This window comes from Mustela erminea, chromosome 3 (assembly GCF_009829155.1).
Source record: "Mustela erminea isolate mMusErm1 chromosome 3, mMusErm1.Pri, whole genome shotgun sequence".
Taxonomy (NCBI): domain Eukaryota; kingdom Metazoa; phylum Chordata; class Mammalia; order Carnivora; family Mustelidae; genus Mustela; species Mustela erminea.
The window spans coordinates 89,872,403-89,896,605 of record NC_045616.1 but is presented as its reverse complement, the minus strand read 5'-3'; the positions used below and the strand labels follow the sequence as shown (position 1 = coordinate 89,896,605).

General features: G+C 44.0%; 1 protein-coding gene across 1 annotated transcript in view; it reads right to left on the bottom strand.

The window, feature by feature from the left end:
- Positions 1 to 235: 235 nt before the first annotated feature.
- Positions 236 to 24,203, bottom strand: part of SPOCK1 (SPARC (osteonectin), cwcv and kazal like domains proteoglycan 1) — a 500,054-nt gene continuing 476,086 nt past the window's right edge. The window contains exons 7-11 of the mRNA XM_032336640.1: positions 19,859 to 19,975; positions 15,970 to 16,191; positions 10,891 to 10,953; positions 4,428 to 4,565; positions 236 to 3,779 (exon numbers count right to left, since the gene is read on the bottom strand). Coding sequence (XP_032192531.1) covers positions 3,589 to 3,779; positions 4,428 to 4,565; positions 10,891 to 10,953; positions 15,970 to 16,191; positions 19,859 to 19,975 — 731 coding nt within the window. The 3' untranslated portion in view covers positions 236 to 3,588. The remainder of the gene's footprint in view (positions 3,780 to 4,427; positions 4,566 to 10,890; positions 10,954 to 15,969; positions 16,192 to 19,858; positions 19,976 to 24,203) is intronic.

Genomic DNA, 24,203 nt, shown 5'->3' with positions numbered 1-24,203 from the left:
ACACAAATTTGATAGGTAAAAATGAAGTAACACAGTGGAAACGCTGCAAACATAGGGGTTAGGAGGTTTGGTTCTAGACTGTGTGGGCACAGGATGCACTGAGAGGGGCCAGGGCAGGCTGGACTGCCAACTGGTCTACCTCCCCCGTCTGCCTATGCTGTTTGTCCTCCAAAGACTGAGGATGGCCACGGCTTGGTGAGAAGACATGCAAGCTGAGAAAATACACACACTCAGATGTTGCAGACAAATCAAAATTTATTGAGACAGACAGAAATGCACCTACTCAGGACTACAGTTAAGCATTTACTATTAACCAAAGAGTCGTGTTCACATTCCAGAGAAGTCTACGTGGAAAAGCATTCAGAATTTACTAGAATTTTTCTACATCACTATTTCATCTACAATAGGGACAACAAAATGACACTCAGGATTTGGTGGGCTCTCATTACAATGCTACACATTGAACAGGGACAAACATCGGTGACTTTGAGAAAAAGGTATAAAAAGACCAAAACCACCCACTGTAGAAAGGGCTCTTAGATGTTAGATGTTACTGTACAATGTGGTCAAGGTGGAAAAAAAAAAAAGTATGAATGGCATTCTGGGAAAAGTAGAGGGGCAGACCTGGACAGACACTTAGTCATTCACTGCTGGGCATGGGGAAATGGGTGCAAAGAAGGGAAAACTGGTAACAAAATCTCAGGTTGAGCAGTAAGGTATTCCCATGCCTAGAATATCTGTGGAATTAAAAAGACATCAATATGGCAGACAACTAACCATGGTGGAAGAAAATTCTGGGATTTAGGGTCAATGCTGAGGCAACAGTATTAAATAAAAGAACCACGTGTGGAATAAGAATAAAGCTGTTTAGTAGAGTGCGCGCAGAAATGAGTGAGTGAGGATTCAGTTCAATACCTGTCTCAAAGAAAGGGACTGGATTATCACGGTATTATTTTTGTTTAATCAAGAATTTTATGTATACTTAGTCACTAGCAAAAGGACTCCTGCCCAAAAAGAGGAAATCACAAATTCTACCTCTAAGGATAAGGTAACTAGAAAATCGAATGTTTAGTTCTTGTGAAAAGCAGCAAAGCCCTTTAAAAATCTGTCACGCCAAAGTGAGGCATGCAAAGTGGTGTTAATGTTGCTCCATTGATTTGGGGTCCCAGTCGTAGGAGGGCTTTTTATTTACTATTTTAATGAATCAAAACATCTTCTTGGAATATCTTTGAAAACAAGCATCTCGTTACCTTACTGGGAACTGACTGCTGAGCCCACTCTTCTCCATCGTTAAGTTAATGCTAAGAATCTTTAAGTGTCATCTTAATTTGACACTTGTCATAAGATAATTAGGCAAATTAGAATCAGTGGTTCTCTGTTCCTGGAAGTTTTTCTAAGTGAAAGCAATTTGTCGCTTTTAATTTGTTCTCTTGTGCGTTTTTCCAAGCTCAGAGGAGACAGTAACGATGGTTTTCTTTAATGGCCTAAACTGAATTTTTTTAATATGTCTTGATTCTTGTATACACTCTATTAGAATCTAGCTGCAATTAAGCACCTGTTTTCTGAATTACCACCTCAGTGTTTTGTTCAAGTGAGGGAAAACAATTGAAAGAGAGGTGATGGAGTTGCCATCCCAATACAGAGTTCGTCTCCATTCTCGCTCTACGGAGGGTCCCGGTGGTACCCGTGTCTCCCGGGCCAAAGAAGTTGGTTGTATCACGTATGTTCATTTCCCTTCTGAGACTAAGTCTAGGAATGATGCCACTGTGGCCAATGCTAGGGTTAGAAAATGCTGGTTTGAAGGCAGCTTGGTAAAGTACAAAGAAATGGTCCATTTGAGGTGGGGGCGGGGGGTTGGTCAGCTACTGCCATGACCATGGTTCGGCTGAGTGTATTTTTTGCCTGAGTTTACGTGGTTGTCTTGTGGATGGGCTGGAGCTCAGGAGGAAAGGAAGATAAACCAATGTGGGCTACAGAGCCTTGGCGGGGAGGCGTTGATGAGGGTCACCAGGTACTTGGAACCCGGTGGGGCAGGAGCTTAAGGGTCTGAGGTACTGAACTAAATGGGGCCACTTTGAAGACTAGTCTTTGGTACTTAGATCTGAGCCAGCTTGATAGGGGCAGAAATCCTTGAAACGATAGAGAGGCTGACCCTACCAAATTTGGAGACAGACTGTAATCATGAGCTGACTTAGGGAAAAGAAACGCTGGTGGACAGCTTGCTTCATCAGCCTCTTGACACTGGTGCAGGTGTGGGGATGGGGGAAGGAGTAGCTCTTAAAGATCCAACCCTAGCTTCCAGGTGCTATGATGAAGTTCTTTGTGGCCTCCCTTTGGGATTTCTTTTTAGTAACGATGAGTGGTATAAAATCTGTACAGCTTGTGTACCCTTGCTATGATCTGTGGATAGAAATGGGGCAAAAGCAAAAGATGAGGTTAAGAATCCTGAATTTTCTTCTGCTAAGGAACACTGTGGTATTGTCTTCTTGGGGAGCAGGGGACGTGTATCCGTGCCTTGGGAAAAGCCCTTGCGTCGGCAGGGAAGGTAGGAACCCGTGGCAGACAGGATTGCTGCAGCCCCGGGGAGGAGGGGAAGGGAAGCTTTGAGCCGAAATGAAAAAGATGGCTTGTGAAGTTGCCCATGTGGGAGTCTCATGGCTTCTGCAAGGAAAGTGATTTAGGCGGACAGAGGCTTATCCAAATCAAAGGGCTTCCAGTAACTCTCCTAATGCATAGGGAAAGGAACCTCCTCAGCCTGCAGGCTACAAGTGCTAACTCTTAGTGCAAAAAAAGAATTTCTGATCTACATTTCTTATTCCAGAAATTGTGATCCAGGTCTGGACAAGCTGACAAATTTATAATTGTGTTTCAAATGAGTTTTAAGAAGATACTGAAGTGCTTTTTCTGAGTGGTGTGTGTGTGTGTGTGTGTCTTGTACACACAGTCTACTCTGTACAAACAGACATCCTTAGGCATGTACAGAGAAGCAACCAGACACCCTTGTTCATGAGGAAAATCAATTCCCCGAAGGAACTCTTGACTGAATTAAGGCTGTTGTTTGTAGGAAGCCAGATAGAGTGATATGAAAAACGAATTTTTAATTATTACCACGAGGGGTGGTGGGGATAGGGCAGAAGAAAGTACAGTGTGGTGTGTTTTCCACGACATCTACAGGACACAAGAAAAGCACTTAGACACCGTAAGGCTGGGAACCATGCTGGAATGACCACTGGTGTGGGTAATCGAAAAGCATCTTGGACGTTTACAAGGTGGGGGCTCCCTGCACGGTCAGAATCCCACAACCTTCACATGCGCATTGCACAACTCTCACGGGAGGGAAGGAGGCTCCAGCTCAGCCAGCCGCTCCCCTGTCTAAATAAAAACAGAACACAACACCCTTCTTCCCACACAACTGTATGCAAGACCAGAATGTTCGGGGGACAAGGAGCGGTCTTCCAAACCTCAGGTCGGGTACAGAGAGCAACAATGGAGAAGAGGCCTTGGTGCTGTGGGGTCTTAGATACAAATGCCGGAGTAGGAAGTGACTTGCCGGTCGGTGCAAACCTCGTGTCCTCTTCCTCGTGGGGACTACCAGATGTAGCCCACCTCGTCCTCTTTGTCGTCGTCCTCATCCTCGTCATCCTCTGTCACTGCCCGGGTGTGCACCCTCAGCTTCCCGGATCTGTCCTTTGGTCCCAGCTCCCGCTCGTCCTCCAGGTCATCCAGCAGGACCACAGCGCCGCCACTGCCAAAATCCCCCGAGGTCTCCTGCTCCTCTTCTGAAATGAGAAGATAAAAGGAGAGATGGGAGGTTAGTTGCTGTGGGTCCTTTTCATGCAACTTAAGCATAGGGAGAAACCATGCAGTTTACTCTCTGAATATTGGATCATCTCTGTGTGGATGTGGTTAGTTGACATGGCATGGGCCACAAGCTTTGTGAGCCCCAGAGGTCCAGAGATGCTTCTGCCTTCTTGGGGAGAACCCTGGGGGTTTAGTGAAGTTGTGCGCTGTCACAAAATGTGATCCAGTCCCCTGGTCACGGTGAGTCCCTGCCCCTCAGAAAGCTAGCTATGCCTAACCTCATGTGATTTCAGGGTTCTTGTGTCTGCACTGTAAAGTTGTTCCCTGTGGGGGTGCCTGGGTGGCTCAGTCATTAAGCCTCTGCCTTCAGCTCAGGTCATGATCCTGGGGTCCTGGGATCGAGCCCTGCATGAGGCTCCCTGCTCAGCAAGGAGCCTACTTCTCCCTTTCCCACTCCCATTGCATCTCTCTCTTTCAAATAAATAATTAAAATCTTAAAACAAGACACAACTGTTCACTCTGGACCACAGATAGGTCTCGAGACTCCTCTGCCCAGATCTTCATACGGTCAAGACCTGCCAGTCAACAGAGGTCACTGTGGGGCTGACGCAGAAGGCCCTACTCACCACAGCTCACAGCGCCCTGTTTCCTGGAGCCGGCCAGCTCGTTGCCGTATTTATCCACACACCAGCACTGGCCCGTGCTGCCGTGGCACTGTGTGGCTTTGTAATAGCCCTCCTCGTTACACCGAGGGATGAACACTCCTGAGGGAAGACAAAGTCCAAACTGAATACACGTGCTCAGAAACTCAGGGTTAATGGCCCCCAAGAGAGAAAAGAGGGCTGAACACATCAGATGGGATTTCCAGCAGAGATAGTAGGGGGAATGGAGCGGCTGGTTATTGTTTTGTCAAGATTTACAGGGTCCTGGATGGGCTCAAGGTGAGACAGGATCCCTTCGTGGTTGAGTTTTTATTTTTCCCTTTAAAATGCTGGTAATTTTTTTTTTTAATTTTCAGCATAACAGTATTCATTGTTTTTGCATCACACCCAGTGCTCCATGCAATCCGTGCCCTCTCTAATACCCACCACCTGGTTCCCCCAACCTCTCTTTCTTAAGAGTTTCCCAGTCTTATGGAGACAGGATTGAGATGGAGCACTGTGGAATGTCCAGTGTACAGCAACATTTGACTTACGTACTCTGTGCGGTGATTATTGCAGTCAAGGTAATTAACATCCATCCTTCCTGTATGATGAGAACTCTTAGGATTTGCTACTGACAACTTTAATATGTACCACAGCAGTGGTGACTATAGTCTTCACACCATACATTAAATTCCTAGTCCTAACTTGTAACTGGAAGTGTGTACCTTTTGACCACCTTCCTCCAATTCTCCCTGCCTACGGTAACCACCAGCTTGGCATCCTTTCCTATGAGTTGTTTTAGGTTCCACATACAGGTGAGATCGTATGCTATTCGTCTGACTTACTTCACTTAGCATCTTGTCCTCCATCTCATTCCATGTTGTCACAATTGGCAGGACTTCCTTCCTTCTATGGTGTATAATATTCTATTGTGTACACATACACACACAATAGTTATTCAGTGATCCATCAGTAGACCCCTAAGTTGTTGCCATTTCTTGGCTATTGTAAATAATTCTGCCATGAACACGGGAGTGCAGATATCTCTTTGATATGATGCTTCCTTGGGATATATTCTGAGTAGTGGAATTGCTCGGTTATAGGGTAGTTCTATTTTAAATGTTTTTATGACCCTCCATACTCCTTTCCATAGTGGCTGTAGCAGTTGCATTCGCATCAACAGCACACTAGGCTTCCCTTTTCTCTGTGACCTCACCAATATTTGTTGTCTGTTGTTGCTTTGATGATAGCCACTGTGACTGTGAGGTGCTTATCTCATTGTGGTTTTGGTTTGCATTTCCCTAGTAATTAATGACATAGAGCATCTTTTGTTGTACCTGTTGGCCATCTGCATGTTATCCATTCTGGGTGCTTGGGTGGCTCAGTTGGTTAAGTGTCTGATTCTTGGTTTCTGCTCAGGTCATGATCTCATGGGTGGTGAAATCAAGTCCAAATCAGGCTCTGTGCTAAGTAGAGAGTCTGCTTAAAGGTTCTCTCCCTCTGCCCCTCCTCCTACTCTCTTTCTCTCAAGTAAATAAATGAATCTTTAAAAAAATGTCTATTCAGATATTCTACCCATCTTTAAATCAGATTTTTCTTTGCTATTGAATTGTGTGAGTTCTTTAAGCCTTTGTCAGATACATGGTTTGCAAATATTCTTTTCTCATTCTGTAGGTTTTAATTTTAGTGATAATTCTGCTGTTCAGAAGCTTCTGTAATTTTTTATTGTTTGTGCTTTTGGTGACCCATCCAAAAAATCATTGCCGAGGCCCATGTCCAGGAGCTTTTCCCCTATGTTTACTTTTCAGAGTTTTATGGTTTCCATTCTTACATTTAAGTCTTTAGTCCATTTGGAGTTTATCTTCTACCACTCATAAAAATTGAGATATAGTTTCAATCTTTTATATACATTCAATTTTCCTAGCACTATTTATTTAAGAGATTGTCTTTTCTCCAGTGAATATTCTTGGCTCCCTTACTAAGTCTAAGTTGACCTTATATACGTGAATTTATTTGGGGGCTCTTGATTCTGTTTCCTTGATCTTTCTGTTTTGATGCCACCATGGCATTTTGATAACTATACCTTGACAATTTGCTTGAAATCAGGAAATGTGATGTCTCCTACTTTGTTCTCCTTTCTCAGGACTGCTTTCCCTATTTGAGGTCTTTGTGGTCCTGTATGGATTTTAGGATTGTTGTTTCTACTTCTGCAAAAAATTCCATTGGACTTTTGGTAGGTATAGCAATGAATTTGTAGACAGCTTTGGGTAATATGGATATTTTAACAGTATTAACTCTTCCAATCCATGAACATGGGATTCCTTTTAGTTTATTTGTGTTTTCTTTGATTTATTTTATCAGTGTCAGATAGTTTTCAGTGTATAGATCTTTCACTTCGTTGGTTAAAGCACAGCAGCTACAAACAAAGAAAATCTTACTTCTTACTTTCCAACTCGGATGCCATTTGTTTCTTCTTCTTGCCTGACTGTACTGGCTAGGACTTGCAGTACTATGCTGAATAGGAGTGTTAAGAGTGGGTAGTATTGTCTTAGTCTTGATCTTAGAGGAAAAGCTTTCACCCCTTCACCATGGGTATGATGTTGGTTGTTGTATGTGGTGTCTACTATGTTGAGGTTTGTTCTTTTTATATCTAATTTGTGTTCAAAGTCAAAAATGGATGTTGAATTTTGTCAAATATATTTTCTGTGTCTGTTACGATACCAGATTCTATTACTATGATGTATTTTGAACCATCCTTGCATCTCAGGGTTAAATCCCATTTGATCATGGAAATTATCCTTTTAATGTACTTCTGAGTTTGGTTTACACCTGGAAACATCTTAGAAAAAAGCAAGTATGTGAGCCCCACCCCAGGTCTGCTGAATCAGATACTTTGAGAAAAGGACCTAGAAATAATATTATAATAATATGTGTGTGTGTGTGTGTGTGTGTGTGTGTGTGTGTGTATACACACACACACATATATATACATATATATAATATAAATAAAATACAATACATATTTGTATATATAAAAATATAATAAGCCCTCCCTGTGTTCTAATACATGCTGAAATTTGAAAGCCACAAGTTTATAACAGCATCTTATATCTGAAGTCACATTCTCATAAATTCAAAACAGTATTTGAGCCTTTCCAATTGCCAAAGAGTTGTCTATTTCATGGCTTTCTACATTAGTCTTGATTGTTTCACTTCATAATATTCCTATAAAGCTTTTCTAATTAGAACTTTTGTTATTTTTTTTTAATGCATTTGAAGGTAAGTTTCACTTTAGTTGCTTCCCTCTGATTTTGGTACACAAAATTTTCATTTTCTTTTACTTCTAATTGTTTTATTGTACTTTTTAAAAATTATATGCTCCCCCTGCCCCCTTCATGTGTGGGGTTTGGGGGATTGTTTAGTTTTCTTTGGTGGCATAATCCAAAGCAAATACTCCATTGGTGTTTGAAAAGACAATACATTTCATGATTATGTACAGGAATACATATATATGTATTCTAATGCTATATACAAATGCAAATTAATAAGGTTATTCATTTCTTCTGTCTACTTGAGCTAAGTTTCAAGAGGTATATGTCTGGTAACAATTGTAGGTATGATGATTCCTTCTTTTAATTCTCTTTTGTTTTAAAGTTGCAAGCATACCATAATATGGTGATAGAAAAAGGAACATTTCAGCACCTCTTTGTTTATAGAATTGTTTATAGAATTCAAGACAAAGCATTTGCTAGATCAGATTTTTATGAAAAGAAGTCTTTAGTATCTTTTAGTTTCAACTTTTAGTGTGATGGTTTTACCTTTACCTCTAAAAGTAAAAATTGGTCTCATAATGAGTTTTGGTCCATTTACATTTCTTCTGATTACAGATACACATGTTCTTCTTTTTCCCCATTTTGTTGAAATGATCAGGATTTTAAGTCCCATCTTTTTCTTCTATAGGTTTAACCACTCTATAGTCTATTTCCAGTATTGTTATGCCTCTCTTTCTCTGTGGGAAATTCAACAATAAGAGTTCAAGTTAATCTAGGTTTTCTTTTTTTCCAGAATAAACTAGAAGCTTACCACCTTTTATCCTCACTGCCCCCCAACAGTCTGAAATTTTCATTCTTGCTCTAGAACATTTCTATGGTCAATAGCAGCATGTCTTATTTCTCCTCCACAACTGGATCTAAATAATTCCTTCTGGGATTGTTTCATTTCTATAGAGTAAATCCTTTGGTGGTATTTCAGTAAGCCTGGGGTTAGTAAACTTAACTTACGGTTTGAGAATACCTCTGTCCTCACACTTGAATGCTCTGTTTCTCAGTTTTGGTTTTTCTTAGAGTGTATGTGTTTCATAATTGCATACTTCTCTTCTATGGGGAAAATACTCCTGAATGTGACTAGAGTAATAACACTGGTATGAAAGCAAAGTGTTTGCTTACCTCTCTGGCTTTCTGCTCCTTAATTTATTTCAAGTAATAGATTCCAGAAGGAAGTGTAGCATGGGAAGCAATGGGTTTACTCTTTTGAACTGGATTTAACCTCAGATCCTGCTGATTGTGGCAACAACTCTTCAACACCCTGTCACCAGGCTATTCTAAGGTGACCAGGCTCTCAGAGATCAAATAGATAAACACAGAGAACCATCCTAAAGGATAAGTAAGTCTGCTGGTACCCACACACTCAGAATCTCCGCCAGTGCAAAGCAGGAGGACAGAAAAGGAAAAACAAAAACAACAGATGATTCCCATGACCAGAAGGCAGAGAGATTTGTGAACAGATTCTCAATCAAGGTCTGCAAAGGAGAAGACCTACTAGAAAGCTGAAGAAATGCTGACCCCTCTCCTAGTGCTGCCGCTGGAAAACAATAGCACTTGATAGACAAAAAAGAAAACCAGATCCTGGGCTTAGCCTCCAGGCTGGTAAGAAGCAGGTGTTGCTCTAAATCAATGAGGTAATAGAATTACCATTCTTCCTGAGGAAGCAGTAACTGTAACTGATGGGAGGTTGTTTTTTAAATTCAAATGCCCCTGAAAACACATGTATTATATTAGGAGATTTCCCTATGAAAAAAATAAGGTGCAAGAAGGTCAATGATATTTTTTAGGAGTCAGCCAGAATAATCTCTGTATGTGGGGAGATGTGATAAAGTAAGCTTAAGAACTAGGTGGGATTCATGATAGGACAAACATAGGCACTTTGTAGGGAAGACAGAAGATGAGACATTTTATCTCGGACTCCGTAACTTATAAATGTCTCATTATTAAATAACAAAGCACTCAGAGGATATCCATAGCCCATGAAAATAAAATTTTAAAAATAGATTTATACTATTCTATACCTGTGCACCTTAGGTACAAAACTCAAATCCCAAATACTCGCCAGCATGGAGACATCATGTAGGTGAGCACAAGGCCTTGTGCTAGAAATACCTACGGAAGGAGGGAGCCAGCCATTGGCCTTCACCCCAGAAAGATGCCTTTGCCTTTTTAGAGCCTGGGTCCACCCAGGTCAGAATTACAACTTCAGGGTTCTTTCCGAGTTGAACAGCAGGGATTATCAGAAGCAGGACATCTGAGGCAAGCCAGTGAATACCTTTCAAAAGAATGAAGGAGCAGCTAGGTATTCTGAGGTGACCCAAGAAGCAGTGGAGGAGAACCTGCCAGAGTTCACAGGCGGCCTACTTCTGACAAGTTGCAGCAAACTTGCCCGTTTCCTTCCAGTAAATAGGTACACGTCAGAAACGGCAAGCTGCTTAGGCAAGGCACCTGCTTCTTACGGCCTAACAAGAATAATTCTGAATTCCTGTACTGCAGCTGTCAGTTCTTTTTTTAAAAACCAAGTAAAGCAACACAGACTCCTTTTTCGGCCAACAAATGAGCCTTACCACTCTCTGCCAGGAGGCCCCTTGAGTGCTGGAGAAGGAGGACATGCGGCTGCAAGGGACACCTCGACAAGCCGGCCTATGTTACCTTTACCTCAGCCCCAGCTTGGCAGGTCCAGGAAAAAAACACGGTTAACATTCTGACAGGGAAATGTACACTCTCTGAACAGCCTTATGCTTTCCTCTAAGATTATGCGGGCGAAACCAAGAAATGCAAAGTCTTTGAACCAGAAGAGGGCCCAGCGCATCTTCCTCCTTGCACAGACAACTTAATCTGGGGAATAATTCTGGAATTTCCAGACCACGTCAGGGAGGAGTTGGAGGTAGCGATGGTGCTGGGGCCCCGCCCACTAGTCCCCCGCTAAGGGAGGAGGCAGCGTTTCTCAACCAGCTCCCTCGCCTCAACTTACCTCTGGCCAGCTGTCTGGGGATGAAGGGACGCGTTTCTTTCAGGAAACGCAGGCATCTAATTGAATAACCATTGCTGTGGCTCAATATTACAAGAGACATGGATGGTTTAATTAGTTGTTTAAACGAGTGACACGAAATTGTACTCACCCAGCAGGCTTTTCCCCTTGCTCAGCTTCTGAATCCTGTTCATTTCATTCTGGCAAGGGAGACCTAAAAAATAATTTATGAAAGTCAGTTTCCAGATGGTGTGGGACATAATCTCTAATGATTGGCTCCACTCTTGATGTGAAATGTACACAATGACACACCTGGGACTGGAATTACTCCATATGCTGTTATTATACAGCAAAACAAATTCAGGCCATTAGTGTTACTAATTAAAAAAGAAAAAAATCTTACACTGCAAGGTACTTAAATAGTATTTGGGGGCTACCTGCACTGTATACTAATTTTTCTGCCCACCTTCAACTGAAGCAAATGCCAACTAGGTGATCTGGCAATAGACATTTTAGTCAGCTGAGAACTAGGATCAAAGCTTCCTAGTGGTTAAATGTTCTGAACGCAACACAGGAGCCGCGAACCAGAGGGAAGGTGACAAATACTTGATGTACCCCAGGCCTTGCTGAAGGATAGAAAGAGGATTAGAATGGCTACTTTAGATTTTCTGGCTCAGTACCCCAGGGTAGGACAACACAGGCCACAGGGGACAACTCTGAAGCTATCCGAGATACGTAGAGAGGCAGCAAATAGAGAAAAGGGAGACCTTAATTCTCAACTCTGCCACCTCACAGTGGAATGCTTTGGGTAAATCTCTCTCAGCCTCCAAGTCCTCCTCAATTACGAAACACCTGTTGTGGTGAAGGACTGATACAGTGGGAACCACATGGCTAAGTAGAGCATATGGGAGTGCGCAGTTCTCCAGTCTGGAGAACTGACTCTGTTCTGAGCTTAAAGGAATACGGTTGCACCCATACTGAGTGTTACCATGACTTGGCCATGCACACCCTGTGGCTTGGCAAGGTTCTGCTCTGTGCTCAAGGGCCCTACACTACTTCTGTCCAAGCAACTTTGGGACCTGTAGTAAGTACCAGAGTACCTCTTTACATCTATTGGCCTGTGCATTGCACACCACACCATCTTGCTGCTTGTTCCTTGAGAAAAGCTAATAAAATCTGGTTACTTCTGGGGTTAAGGTGCTTTCTGAGTATTGGAGAAAGATGCCAACTGAAAACAAGGAAAAGGGAAATAAATTCCATCTTTGAAGATGAAAGGTAGCATTTACTAGGACACGGGTACCAGAAAATGTTCTAGAATTTTGTCTTAATATTTACAACAAAATATTCCTATTTTGCAACTGGAAAGGTTCATCTCTGTGTGAAACCACAGGCATTTGGAAGACTATTCCAAGACGTACAAGTCACCTGCATTCACATAACACTGGGTCAGTTCCTCAAACTGTCCCACAGTAATTGTAAAAATTCTGCTTATTTTTCAGCAAGGAAACATGAATCAGGCTGAGACATACAAGAAACTGCTGTGAAAAAAGCAGTGAAGAGTTAGACCAAATTCCAGATAAAGAATTCTAACAGAAAAAATGTTGGCTGCTGAGCAGATGACAAGTTACCAAAGACTCCTCCAAGTAGGCAAGGATGCTTGTGAAAAAGACACTGTGAGACCAGAGCTCAATGCAAATACAAAGTCTCAAGGACAAAATTATACACTGAAAGGAATGAAGGTTGTATCTGAAGCAGCAGAACTCAGGCTCAAGATCCAGGTTACTGATGCTTCTTCAAGAAGACTAACCAAGGGGCACCGGGGTGGTTCAGTGGGTTAAAGCCTCAGCCTTCGGCTCAGGTCATGATCTCAGGGTGCTGGGATCGAGCCCCGCATCGGGCTCTCCGCTCAGCAGAGAGCCTGCTTCCTCCTCTTTCTGCCTGCCTCTCTGACTACGTGTGACCTCTCTCTCTCTGTCAAATAAATAAAGAATATCTTAAAAAAAAAAAAAAGAGACTAATCAAATGGAACCAAAGTTTTAATCCCACAGCATAAAAATACATGACATGTCCCCAGGAAAAGGCTACATATAGACTGAGCCAAACTAAGACATGTCCTAGGAAATCGTTTCCATTATTGTACAGCTAAACCCAGTACTGGGAGAATCATGTTTAAAGATAGCAGTATAACAAACTTTTGCTCCAGGAAGTTCTATTTAGCACCTTTCTTTCTGTTTTTGTTTTTGTTTTTGTTTTTTTACAAATATTCAACTGTTATTTTAAGGGATATAATTCCAGTAAGAATTTTTGAAAAAAGTTCTAAAACCCAAACAGAACACTAAAAAACATCAAAGCCAGACAACAAATAATACTACCACATGGAGAATTATAAAGTATTCTCCCAAACTTTCTGGGGCCTGAGAGGGACTCAGAGCCTTTACTGTAGATAATCTACACATTTATCCTAACAAAAACACCACGTATGGAATACCTACAGTCTACAGCTAAAAGAGTGCCTTAGAGAGAATTTCAGCCTTGAATACATACATTAATCGATAGGAAATAATGAAGAAACGTGAGTTCTGAGTTAAGGAGGGAGGCAGTGGGAACCCAAACAAAAAAGAGAGGGAAATGCCACAATGAGAAACAAAAAAGGAACTACAATGAACGGACTTCAATTGTCCTTAATTCAGCTTCTCCTGTGTGCCCTGTGAGGGGGTTCTGGCCTCCTTCAGCCATTGCTCAAAGGCCGGCCCAGCCAGGGACATCCACATGGCATGGTAACCACATCTGCCCCATGTTAAGGACTGCAACCTTCCTCTCAAGATCCTGGCGCTCACAGCTCTGAGGGAGATGCTAGAATGAGGCTTAGCTTACTTATTCCGGTTAAACCTGAACTCTGGCTACAGTCACATGAGGTTTTATGAACTCAAGCCCAAAGCCATCTTCGTACCCAGTACTGGATGACCCCAGGTATTTGTTAGGATAACAACATGGTTGTTAGTCAACACTGATTTGGAAGTTGCATCTGCCAGGAGGAGAAAAGAGAAAGGAGATAGAAAAAGAAAAAAATGATCACTTTGCAGAGGATACGATGGCTCACCTGAAAAAAATCAAAGGAAGCCAACCAGAATAATTATTACCAACAAAAGGAAAATTTAGTAAGGTGGCTGTGAAGAAAATTAATCCTGAAACAACCCCCAGCAAGGAACTACAATAGAAAAAAAAAATCAATTTCGTTTACAAGGAAGATAAATACGAGGGAAGTATAGTATCTGGGAGAACAAAACTTAAAAATGTACTTCTGTTGGTTGGCAGATGCTGTCCTAGAGTCAAAGGATTCAATATTACCTAGCTATCAATTCTCCCTAGATTACTAAGACCCATAACAATAAGCATAAGAATATCCAGGAAACCCTGAAGGATGAGTGGCAGGAGAGGGTGGCTCCACTAGATGTAGGAATAGACAATTATACATGAAAAAGTTTTATATACAATAGACGGAGCATTCAATTAGAGGAGGAAGATGGCTTAGTCACAAAATGACAGGAAGGTAACTGAACAACCCTCTCCAGGAGTCAGCCCCTACCTGACCACATACAGAAGAAATCTAAAGCAATACAGGATTTCAACAGATGATCAACCAACCAAAAGGTACTGATGAAAACACAAACACAAGAGAATTGCTTTAGTATTTCATGGCACAAAATACCTTTCTAAGCCTATGGTAAGCCTCATGGCTTCTAGGAAACCATAAAGGATGGAAAAACTTAACATTATTAAATTGACAAATTTCTTCCTAGCAAAAATGCACCAAGTCAAAGTTGGGGGATAAAATTATTTGCAAGACATTTGGCCAGAACAGTACTAATGTCCTCCATTCAGGGAGAATCCCTAAAAACACACCAAAAAGGACACACAGAGACCTAGGTATTTCTTTGTAAGAGTAAAAATTAGTACAACCATTTGGGGAGGAAATGGGAGTAATACTTAAGTTAAAAATGCTTGGGGCACCTGGGTGGCTCAGTGGGTTAAAGCCTCTGCCTTAGGCTCAGGTCATGATCCCAGGGTCCTGGAATCGAGCCCCGCATCAGGCTCTCTGCTCAGTGGGGAGCCTGCTTCCTCCTCGCTCTCTCTCTGCCTGCCTCTCTGCCTACTTGTGATCTGTCAAATTAAAAAAAAAAAAAATCTTTAAAAAAATGCACAAGCCCTATGACCAATAATTCTGCTTTGAGGAAAGTATCTTGTAGTCCTATCAACAGATACATGTACTTGACACTGAGTGCCCTTTGCAATGATTCACATTTTCTGCTCTGTGTGTACAGTGACTCTGAATGCAGAGAGGCATAGATGCATATAATTTTAAAATTATAATATTCATAGCCCTCTTCCGTTCCTGCGGGTGGGTTCCCACAGCCATACTCAGAGTAGATTATCCATGATCCCTGACTCAAGCTGAGCCAGCTTGGGGATGTAGGACTGGGATTCAGATATAAGCCACTCTCTGCTAGTCCAGCTAGCTGTGGATTACCACACCTGGGTGCACAAGCCCAGGAAGCTAAGCCAGACCATGCGGCACCTCCCAGAGACTCTGAGCTCCTGCCTCTGCATTCTTGATAGGCTGCAGGGAAACTCAGTCCTCTGACTTGCCATAATGTGAGATACTCCTGCGTTCTTTCGCAATACTCCTCAAATGTGGTCTCTTTTGTACGTGAGTTGGAGTGTATAACCAAGAAATCCTTGCCTATGAGATTCAGGAAGAAGCTGTATTTACCCTAGAGAGGCTGACAAGAGCCTTTTCTCTGACAAGAGGAGACTTCATGTGACCAAGGGCATTACAGTACTCTGCTATTTGTATAGTATTCCTCACAGAAAGGATCGCACAGTGACCTTGGGAATGATGTAGCAAAGGTTTCTATACCCCCTTTACAGAGGTAAACGCTGAGGTATGAAATGGTTAAGAGATTTCCTCCAAGGGGGAGTGAGGTAATAGGCCCTTTCGTTATGCTCTTGGGTTTTCTAATATACAATGATAAAAATAAAATAAGTGAGAAGAAAAGAGCCTTTGGGTCTGGCATTCTGTCAGATGACTGCATACTCTCTAGCCATGTCCTTTGGCTTGACTACTTCCACCTGCCTCCCTAGTATGTGATACACAGGCCTTCGGTGCCAAGTGTGGCTGCCCTGAGCATCAGGAACTACACCCCCCGCCCCCCCGCTTCCCCTGCCTCACCTCCAGGCTTCTGGAAGCAGTAGCACCACTCATTGTTGGAGAGCTTGCCATCCTTGAAGGAGTCACAGGAGTTGAAGAGAGGCTTGATGCAGGGCTCATACTTATCCAGGTAGATGGCATTGATCTCTGAGTGGTCAAGCAGGAGGTCATAGTTCATGTCCAACTTGTTGAACATCCAGCCCAGGGAGTCCTTGCAGATGGGCAAGATGCTGGTGTCAAATCCTGCAGAGAGAAGGGTGCATCTCAGCGGCCATTAAGCCTGGTCTGGGCTGACACGAGGAGGCCCAGGACCCACCCCCTCCAACCTCCTCCTCTCCTGAGGCACTTCCCCTCCAAGGGTGAGTCTCAGGGGCACCCTACTAAAAGATACTAATGTTGGAGTAGAGGTTTAAATATTTTAAAATGCTCTTAAACAGAAGTCAGCATTTGAGGAAATTATGTCCCAAAGGGAACAAGTCCCCCATACTAATTTATCTGGGATGTAAATATGAGTTTTCATTTACCAGACTTGCTTAAAACAGAGTATGCCCAAAAGGAAAAATACAAACCTGGTGAGTAAAAGGAGAAACTTGTAATTCTGCAAACTACACTTTTATATCTAGGGGAAAATACCTGAATCACCAAAACAAAAGAAACTATTGTTAAAAAAAAAAAAAAAAAAGATGGCAGTGAAATGAAACTATATAGCACAATCCAGAAGCACTGATTATGTCCCAAAGGACTGTTAAATCCAAGCTGTCTGAACATTAATGGGAAAACTAGCCAGGTATCTGCCTCTGTTCCCCATTCTTCTTTTCTACCGTTCCCTCAAGAGATACATGATATGGAATCCAAATTGACTCAGACAATAATTTCTTTCTTATTTCCCTGGGGGAGGAGGGGTAGTTTTCTTAAAGAATTATTTGTTTCCAAAATGGGAACTGTACGCACTAGAATAATAACACTTTGCTTAACACTCAGGATATTGAGTCTACTGTAGACAGCCCCCAGAGAAGGCCTGCCCCAAATCTAAAATTGGTCTTGCTTTCAGAATCAAAAGCACTATGCACTTTCAAGTTGTTCCATAAGCTGGATTGGTAGAAATAGTTTTACTTTCCCAGGAAAATTACTATAAAAGTTCATTTTTCTGTTATTTAAGGTAGTTCTCTAAGCCCCTTATTTTTTTTTATTTATTTTTTTTTAAGATTTTATTTATTTATTTGACAGACAGAGATCACAAGTAGGCAGAGAGGCATTCAGAGAGAGGAGGAAGCAGGCTCCCCGCTGAGCAGAGAGCCCGATGCGGGGCTCGATCCCAGGACCCTGGGATCATGACCTGAGCTGAAAGCAGAGGCTTAACCCACTGAGCCACCCAGGCGCCCCTAAGCCCCTTATTTTTAATCATCTCACTGAACCCTTCCAAGAAGCCTCTAAAATACTGTATTCCTTCTACTTTACAGATGGGAGGGAAAGCTCAAGGCTTAAGTGACTTGCTCAAGATCCTCTAATTGTGGAGCTGGGCTTCCCAGGCAGGAGGCCCAGGACTGAGTCTACATTCTCAGTCCCTTTTCTCCTGGGGCTGCCTGTGCCTCCCATGATCCTCCTACCCTGAGGACATCCAGCTGGCATGGGGGCCATGCCTGAGGATGGGCAGTGCAGGGCGGGGTGGATACAGCAGCCACAGCTGAGGTCCTGATGGGCTTGACTGCCCACTCCCTGCTCAGCAGGTTTCTGTGTACACTGCCAACTGTTGAAAGCCTTGGTTTCCTAAAAAAGGGTCTTCACTGTCCAGAAACCAGTGAAATAAGTGTAGCACCTCCACCTCTGAGCTCCTCCAGAACCCTCTGCTTCCCCTTCCTGTCAGTTCATGTTCCTCAGATGCTAAGCTCCTTGAGGGCAAACACCACATTGAGTAGCCTTGGCCCATGCAGCCATGTAGTAAGGGCTTAGTAAAAGCATGAGTTGAAAGAAGTTCTCTAACTATTGCAGAGTTTGGCCCTTCAAACATAAAAGCAGTTTTTAAATTTATTCCCACTGACACCTTATAACATGTCTTAGAAAATTCCTTTCTCAAGGGAGATTAGGGGACATCATGTGGCCTCTTCTTTGAAGTTCATGATTGAACCATCTCTATGATGGGGATGTCCTTGGGGCTGCTGAGCAAAGCAAGATCATTTACTCTGACACTAAAAGGCTCCACTATTTTAGATGGAATATTTTACGTAATATGTATCAATTTTATAGGACATTAACATTTTAATACATGACCAAGAGAAGCTCACTGCTCACTGACCAGCCAAGAGACGTGCCATGCTGGTCAGGCAGTATTCTGAAGGTCAAGCCCCACCTCCCCAATACCCATTTGGAAAGTTCTAAGGAAAAGGCACCTGCATCTGGTATCTAGAAGTGGAGGGCGGAACAGAACAGCCCTTCTAATTGCCCCCAAGCACTTGGGATTTCTAATGCCCCATGCTTTCCTCTTCACAACTCCTGAACTGATAAAAACATCTCTCCCTCCTATGGCCTCATGGGCTAACAAAGCCTTGCTCCTTTTTATTCCTTTCACTGCAGTTGCTTCAGGACATCAAACCTAAAAGCCTCTTTGGGGACTCAATTTGCTTCTGGCCAAGGGCAGGTCTTTTGCTAGCTCCCCAACTGTCTGCAGAAGGAGTCTCATGGGGCTGGAGGGTGTAAGGAGCCACTCTCTGCACAGCCATCCGCTCTTCCTGGAAAGGTTGTTCAGAAAGCCCAAGGGCCTGGCTGCTCCAGGAGGATCCCCAGGAAAAGTTCCTCTAGACCGTCTGTGAATTAATTGTCCACAAATTTCCAAGCCTTGGCAGGAATGGTAGGAGGAAGGCAAGAATGGAAGAAGAAACTATCTTCCTCCTCCTTTCCCATCGACTCAACCATCTGAAACCACTCTGTGGATACTTAGATCCTGAGAAGCGGACACTATCTTTCCCTTAAACTGTAACATTCAGACTAGCAAAAGAATTGTCCCCTAGATCAGTATTCTCTCCCAGTATCTACAACTACCAGTCACAAAGAATAACCTGTAATTAAGGTGATCATTCAGACTCTGGCCAAAGACCAGAGAGTGGTTGAGCTCTGGATCCCAACAGTTGCCAAAGTCCAGATATTTGAACAACTGTGTCATTGGGTAAGTCATTCTGAGCAACAGGGCCACAGCGTGGAGAAGGCTACTGCTCATCGTTTTTGAGTTCAAGACAACAAGAGAGTCCTTCAAGGTACAAATATGCTGGCCCACTCTGAGTTTTCTCTTTAGGTTATGAAGAGGCTCTGAATACGGGCTCTGCCAATGCACTGATGGAGGAGGGGAGACATTATCGAAGATGTTCTGTACAGAGTTGCTTATAAGAGCTGAACATTAGGAACGACTTCAGTGCGCCAAAATCAAGGTCTAATTACATACATTCTATCTGTAATTGAAATTCTCGGTGGCTATGACAAAGTGCAACACTACTCAACACAGGAGGCCAGAGTGTGCTGCTGAGTGACTGACGATCGTCAGACAGATGGTGCGGTGAGTGCTGTACGCATGTACAAAGACACAGATTTTTTTCTCCTGTGTGGCAAGGAGAAAACTTCACGTATATGCCACAACATGCTTATGGTGGTTAAAGTGGTGGATTCTTAGGTAGCTTTTTGTATTTTCCGAAGTCTCTATACTAAACACATGAGAGTTTTGTGGCCAGACTTTTAAAAATTAAGTTGTTACATGGAGGAGGGGGAAATGCTTGGGAATCAAGAAAATATTTTAACTGGTGTGCATCTGACATAGTGTTTCTTTGATTACACCAAAAGGCTACTGTTAAATCAACGCTGTCTAGTAACTAAGGAAATGTGGTGCATAAATTGGAATAAATTAGTGAGAGCAGAGTGGTCTTACTGCCTTGGGCTGCATCAGAGCTGGTGGGCTTGATGACCCTGTTGGCGTCCTCGTGAAGGGCTCCAAACCAGTCTTTCAGGCGGGATGCGAGGTTCCTCAACTCCTTATCTGTGCAGGCTGCAGAAAAGCAAAAGGAAGAAACAGTGAGTCCACCAACTTTCTTCTCTTGTTAGCTCTCAACATGCAATGCCACCCGCAGAGCCGTGCTCAACACTAACCCCCCTCTCCAAGCACAGTGCAGCACTTTCCCCACGCTTGGAAAACCACCCAAAGATGCTGCAGTCACAGGGAAGGAGCACGACAGAAAGCCGGGACTCCACAGGGTAAGCAGCATTGCTCGGAACTGAATCTGGACTGCCTCCGAGCTGGTAAAACCAACACTAACAGTCTCCCGGTTGTGCAACTGGCCTCCAAAGACTAACAGATCTCTCTTGCTAACCCAACAGAACTCGCTAGTACAGTTTGCTGGAGATCATATTTTCCACTAAACTCATGCCAAGAGATCAACACTCAGAAGAGCGGATGTCCTCAGCAAGAGGCTGCCTGGCACACCAAGAGTTCCCAGTAACGACAATCAATTTTGCTTTAGCCCAAGGTTGGGATTTGTGTGCGGGGCTTATGCTGCTGGCCTTATGGTAGGCTGACTTGACTTTCCCCTAGAGACAGATGCATGCCACCTTCATGCAAGAGTCCTTTCTATTGGCACACAGCCCATCTCTAACTATGAGGCTCACCTTTTAAGGTAGATGATAGGAACTGGAGCCAAGGAATACTGCTTCTGAGAACAAGAAGAAACCCCAATAGCCTGTTTGGGTAGAGGGGTGCATACTCTGTGAAGGTCTCTGAGGGTGCGTGAGGCTTGAGGGGAAAAATCCCCAAAGGAGGAACAGTGGTGTTGGAAATGGGGCTAATACATCCTCATTCCACATATTACCCTAATTCTGGGTATAAAGAATCCTGATGAGGGTCCAGACAGTGACCCACCTCTAAGAGGCAGACAAACCAGCCTTTAGCATCTGGAGGGTAAGAAATTAGAAACCCAAGAGACCAAAATCCCAATAAGAAGGGACAAAGACACAAACCCAGAACAATTGCTTTTCCCAAATTCTGAACCCACAGGAGACAGCACAGAAACCAAGCAAAACACCATTATAAAGCAGAACCAAGTCCTGAATATCTTACAGAGCTGATGGGATGTAGATTAAGGCTGGACTCTAACAGTCTAGAGAGACTGCCAGCATCAGGCTCTCTACTGAAAGGCATGGGGGCAATGATGAATGAGTAGAAAGTCTTGCCAAAAGTCCGGTCCAACCTTCAGTCAATGCATACTCTCACTGAATTGAAGGCATCAGCCCCTGTCTGTCTCCCAAAGAAAAGAATAGTATCATACAGATCTTCCCCTCATTTTTACATTTTGCATTTTTGCTTTTAAGAAAGCCCACCTTTAGCTAGCCTGGTGTTTGGAACTTGACCGACAACAGAGCCAAACTTCCCAGACCTCGGGTGTAAAGGTCTTCCTGACTCTCCATTGTGGGGGCTGGAGTTGGTAAGCAGACCCAGGCTGGATCTGTGGAGTGTTAATGCTCCCCTAACCACTCTCCCAACCACTCTCTCCTCATTCCAGTCAGGACCCAGATCTACACCCTGCCAGGCATGGAATGTACGCATTCTTTATATGCACGCTATTAAGGACCTCAAGATACTTAGCATTGCTTTTGACAATTGGGCCATGATTCATCTTAAGACACCAGCCAGGAAATGGTACCCAGAACTGTCTTCACTGGCCGCAGAGCATAAGAGCTCTCGGCTCACAGCACCTGGAATGACTCCCAGCTTTACCACTGCCTGGCGGGGTGACCCCACAAGTCTCAACTTCTCAGCACCTCGGTGTCCTCCTCCATAAACCCAGGATACCACTATGTGGCCATGAGTTAGACCAAGTATGTGAAAGACTTACAAAGCACATGGCACATAACAATTGTTCGGTGTGTGCCAGCTACGATTTAATGGAAGGTTTGCAGGTAAGCTCAGAGCACTCATCACAGCACTCAGAAAACCAAGAAGACAAATGCACCTCCACGAAACTGGCTTTGTCCGCATAAGAGATTGGGGAAAATGGATACTTGTACGATCTAGTCCAGTTGCCATTAGCCAGATGTGCCTATTTATATGAACAATAATTTAAGTAAGTAAAATAGTTAAAATGCAGTGTTCTGATCTCACCCACCCCCATCATGTGCCAAACAGTCACCCGTGGGTGGGGACACCATGGGGGACAGAACAGCTACAGAGGGTTTCCCAAGTGCCAGAAAATAGTGGATGACATCAGCTATCCCTTTGGGAACTCCAACTTTTTGGAGGTTCATCATGATATCCTAATATCTGATACCTCTACTCCTTCCCTTTGGTGTTTTTCAATTGTGTTTGTGTGTTTTAGAGAGAGAGCGTGCGGGCGCATATGTGCACGGGGGAGGGGGAGAGAGATCAAGATCTTATGACCCTGAGATCATGTGACCTGAGGCGGAACCAAGAGGCAGATGCTCAACTGCTCAATGGAATGCCTCCTCCAGCCCTCCCACCCCAACACCTTTGGAGTATAAAGAGGGGCTGAGGAAGAACCCATGCCTGCTCAAGCCGGGAACCAGAATCTTCTGCTAAGCCACGCACACAGCCAGGAAGGGGTCGGGACTCATGGGCTCACCCAGGAGCAGATCCACACAGACACACCGACTGACAGCCCCAACTCAGAAGCTTGGGATAGAGCCCTCACTTTCATGACTCTTCAGATGCCAAGCAGCTCAAATCAAGAAAGGATGTGGTCTGTTTTCCTGATGGGAGTGGGATGCGGGCTCTAGAGTCAATCTTACATTTGAAAATGGAAAATTAATAGCATCTATTTCTTCTCAATTGCCATGCACACCATCTATTCTAAATGTTCTCTGAGCAGAGAAAATTGCCAAGTCAACTTGCAAAGGAAATGAATCCCCGTCTTACACTGCAGGATAAATTAGTCAGTCATGTTTAACTAAACCCTGACAGATGTGCAGGTAATCTATATCTTTAGAAGACTGCTGAATTTCCCACAGGCTTTCCAAAGTACACAGGCTCTGGATGGCTGATGGAATCAGGCACTGGAATCTCAAAAGAGCCAATGTGTCACTCAGGGAAAAGCGCACCAGCGAGACACCCCTGGCTTGGGTGGAGAGAGATCAGAAAGCCTGGACAGAGATAGGAGGCACTCAATTAGTGGGCCCTATTCACTTGCTGTGTCCTCCACTGAATGGTCCTCATGGGGACAAAGTCTGGCCCAGCTGGCCTGGAGCTAGACACATCCCAGAGAGAAAAATAAAGATGACAGCCTGCAGAGCACTGTTTGTTCAGATTGGGGATTCTAGCCACAAAAGACACGCTGGCAGTGAATGGGGAGGTTGGGGAGGGGGAAGGATGGTTGCCTTTTAAGGGGCCTATCAGAGCCCCTGATAAAGGGATGAACGGAGGATTGATGTTTTCAGAAATGGGGGACTCAAAGAGTACCTCCCACACACTCAACTCCTTCCTGGGGAAAAATAACTTTTGGGGGAAAAGAAAATCTTTATAAAACCAAATCCACCTGCCATTTTCACTTGGTGTCCTAAGGTGGAGCGATCCTTGTGATTTCTCAAGGGAATCTGAGCTCTCCTCTCCTCCTGGTGACAGAAGCTGGTCCTCAGGCCACCGGCCTCAGCATCCTCAGAAAAAGAGAGTGTTGTCCTGGGAGAGGACTCAGTTCACAAAGGCTAGGACCTGATCCCCTGGGCCACTGGGTTACCTTCCAGAGTGAATGAGGCCCGCCTGTCCTCTTGCTCCCTACCTCTCCTTCTCTCCCCTCCTGCCCTCCACCCAGTGTCGCTGTCAGCCTCCTGTTCATCACGGACTGTGTGTTGCCTGCCTATTCCCACAGGTTACTTTTTCACAGGATCTCAGTCTGTTCCAGCATGGCTGGAGTGTAGGCTGCATCCCCGCCTCCCCTGTGGTCGGCAAATGGCACTACTAGGCCCTCCTGTCTGTAGGGCACACACCACGGAAGTGTCCCAGATCCCTACAGAAGGTTCCCCACTTTCTTGCTGGCTCCACTGTCTCCACTCCCATCATCCCCACCAGAACCTCCCACCAAGAAAACTGGATCGGGATCCTAATTGGTCTCCTGTGTTTTCCCCACTTTCATCTTCTCAGAGGCTCCTCAACCCTCTGCCAGCAAATCCATACCCTTCATGTGGCCTGTGTATTGATCACGGTGCCCTGGGCCACCTCTGGTCTCCCTCCTCTCTTTCCTGGGCTCTGGACCGTCCCTCACCGTCCTTTCCAG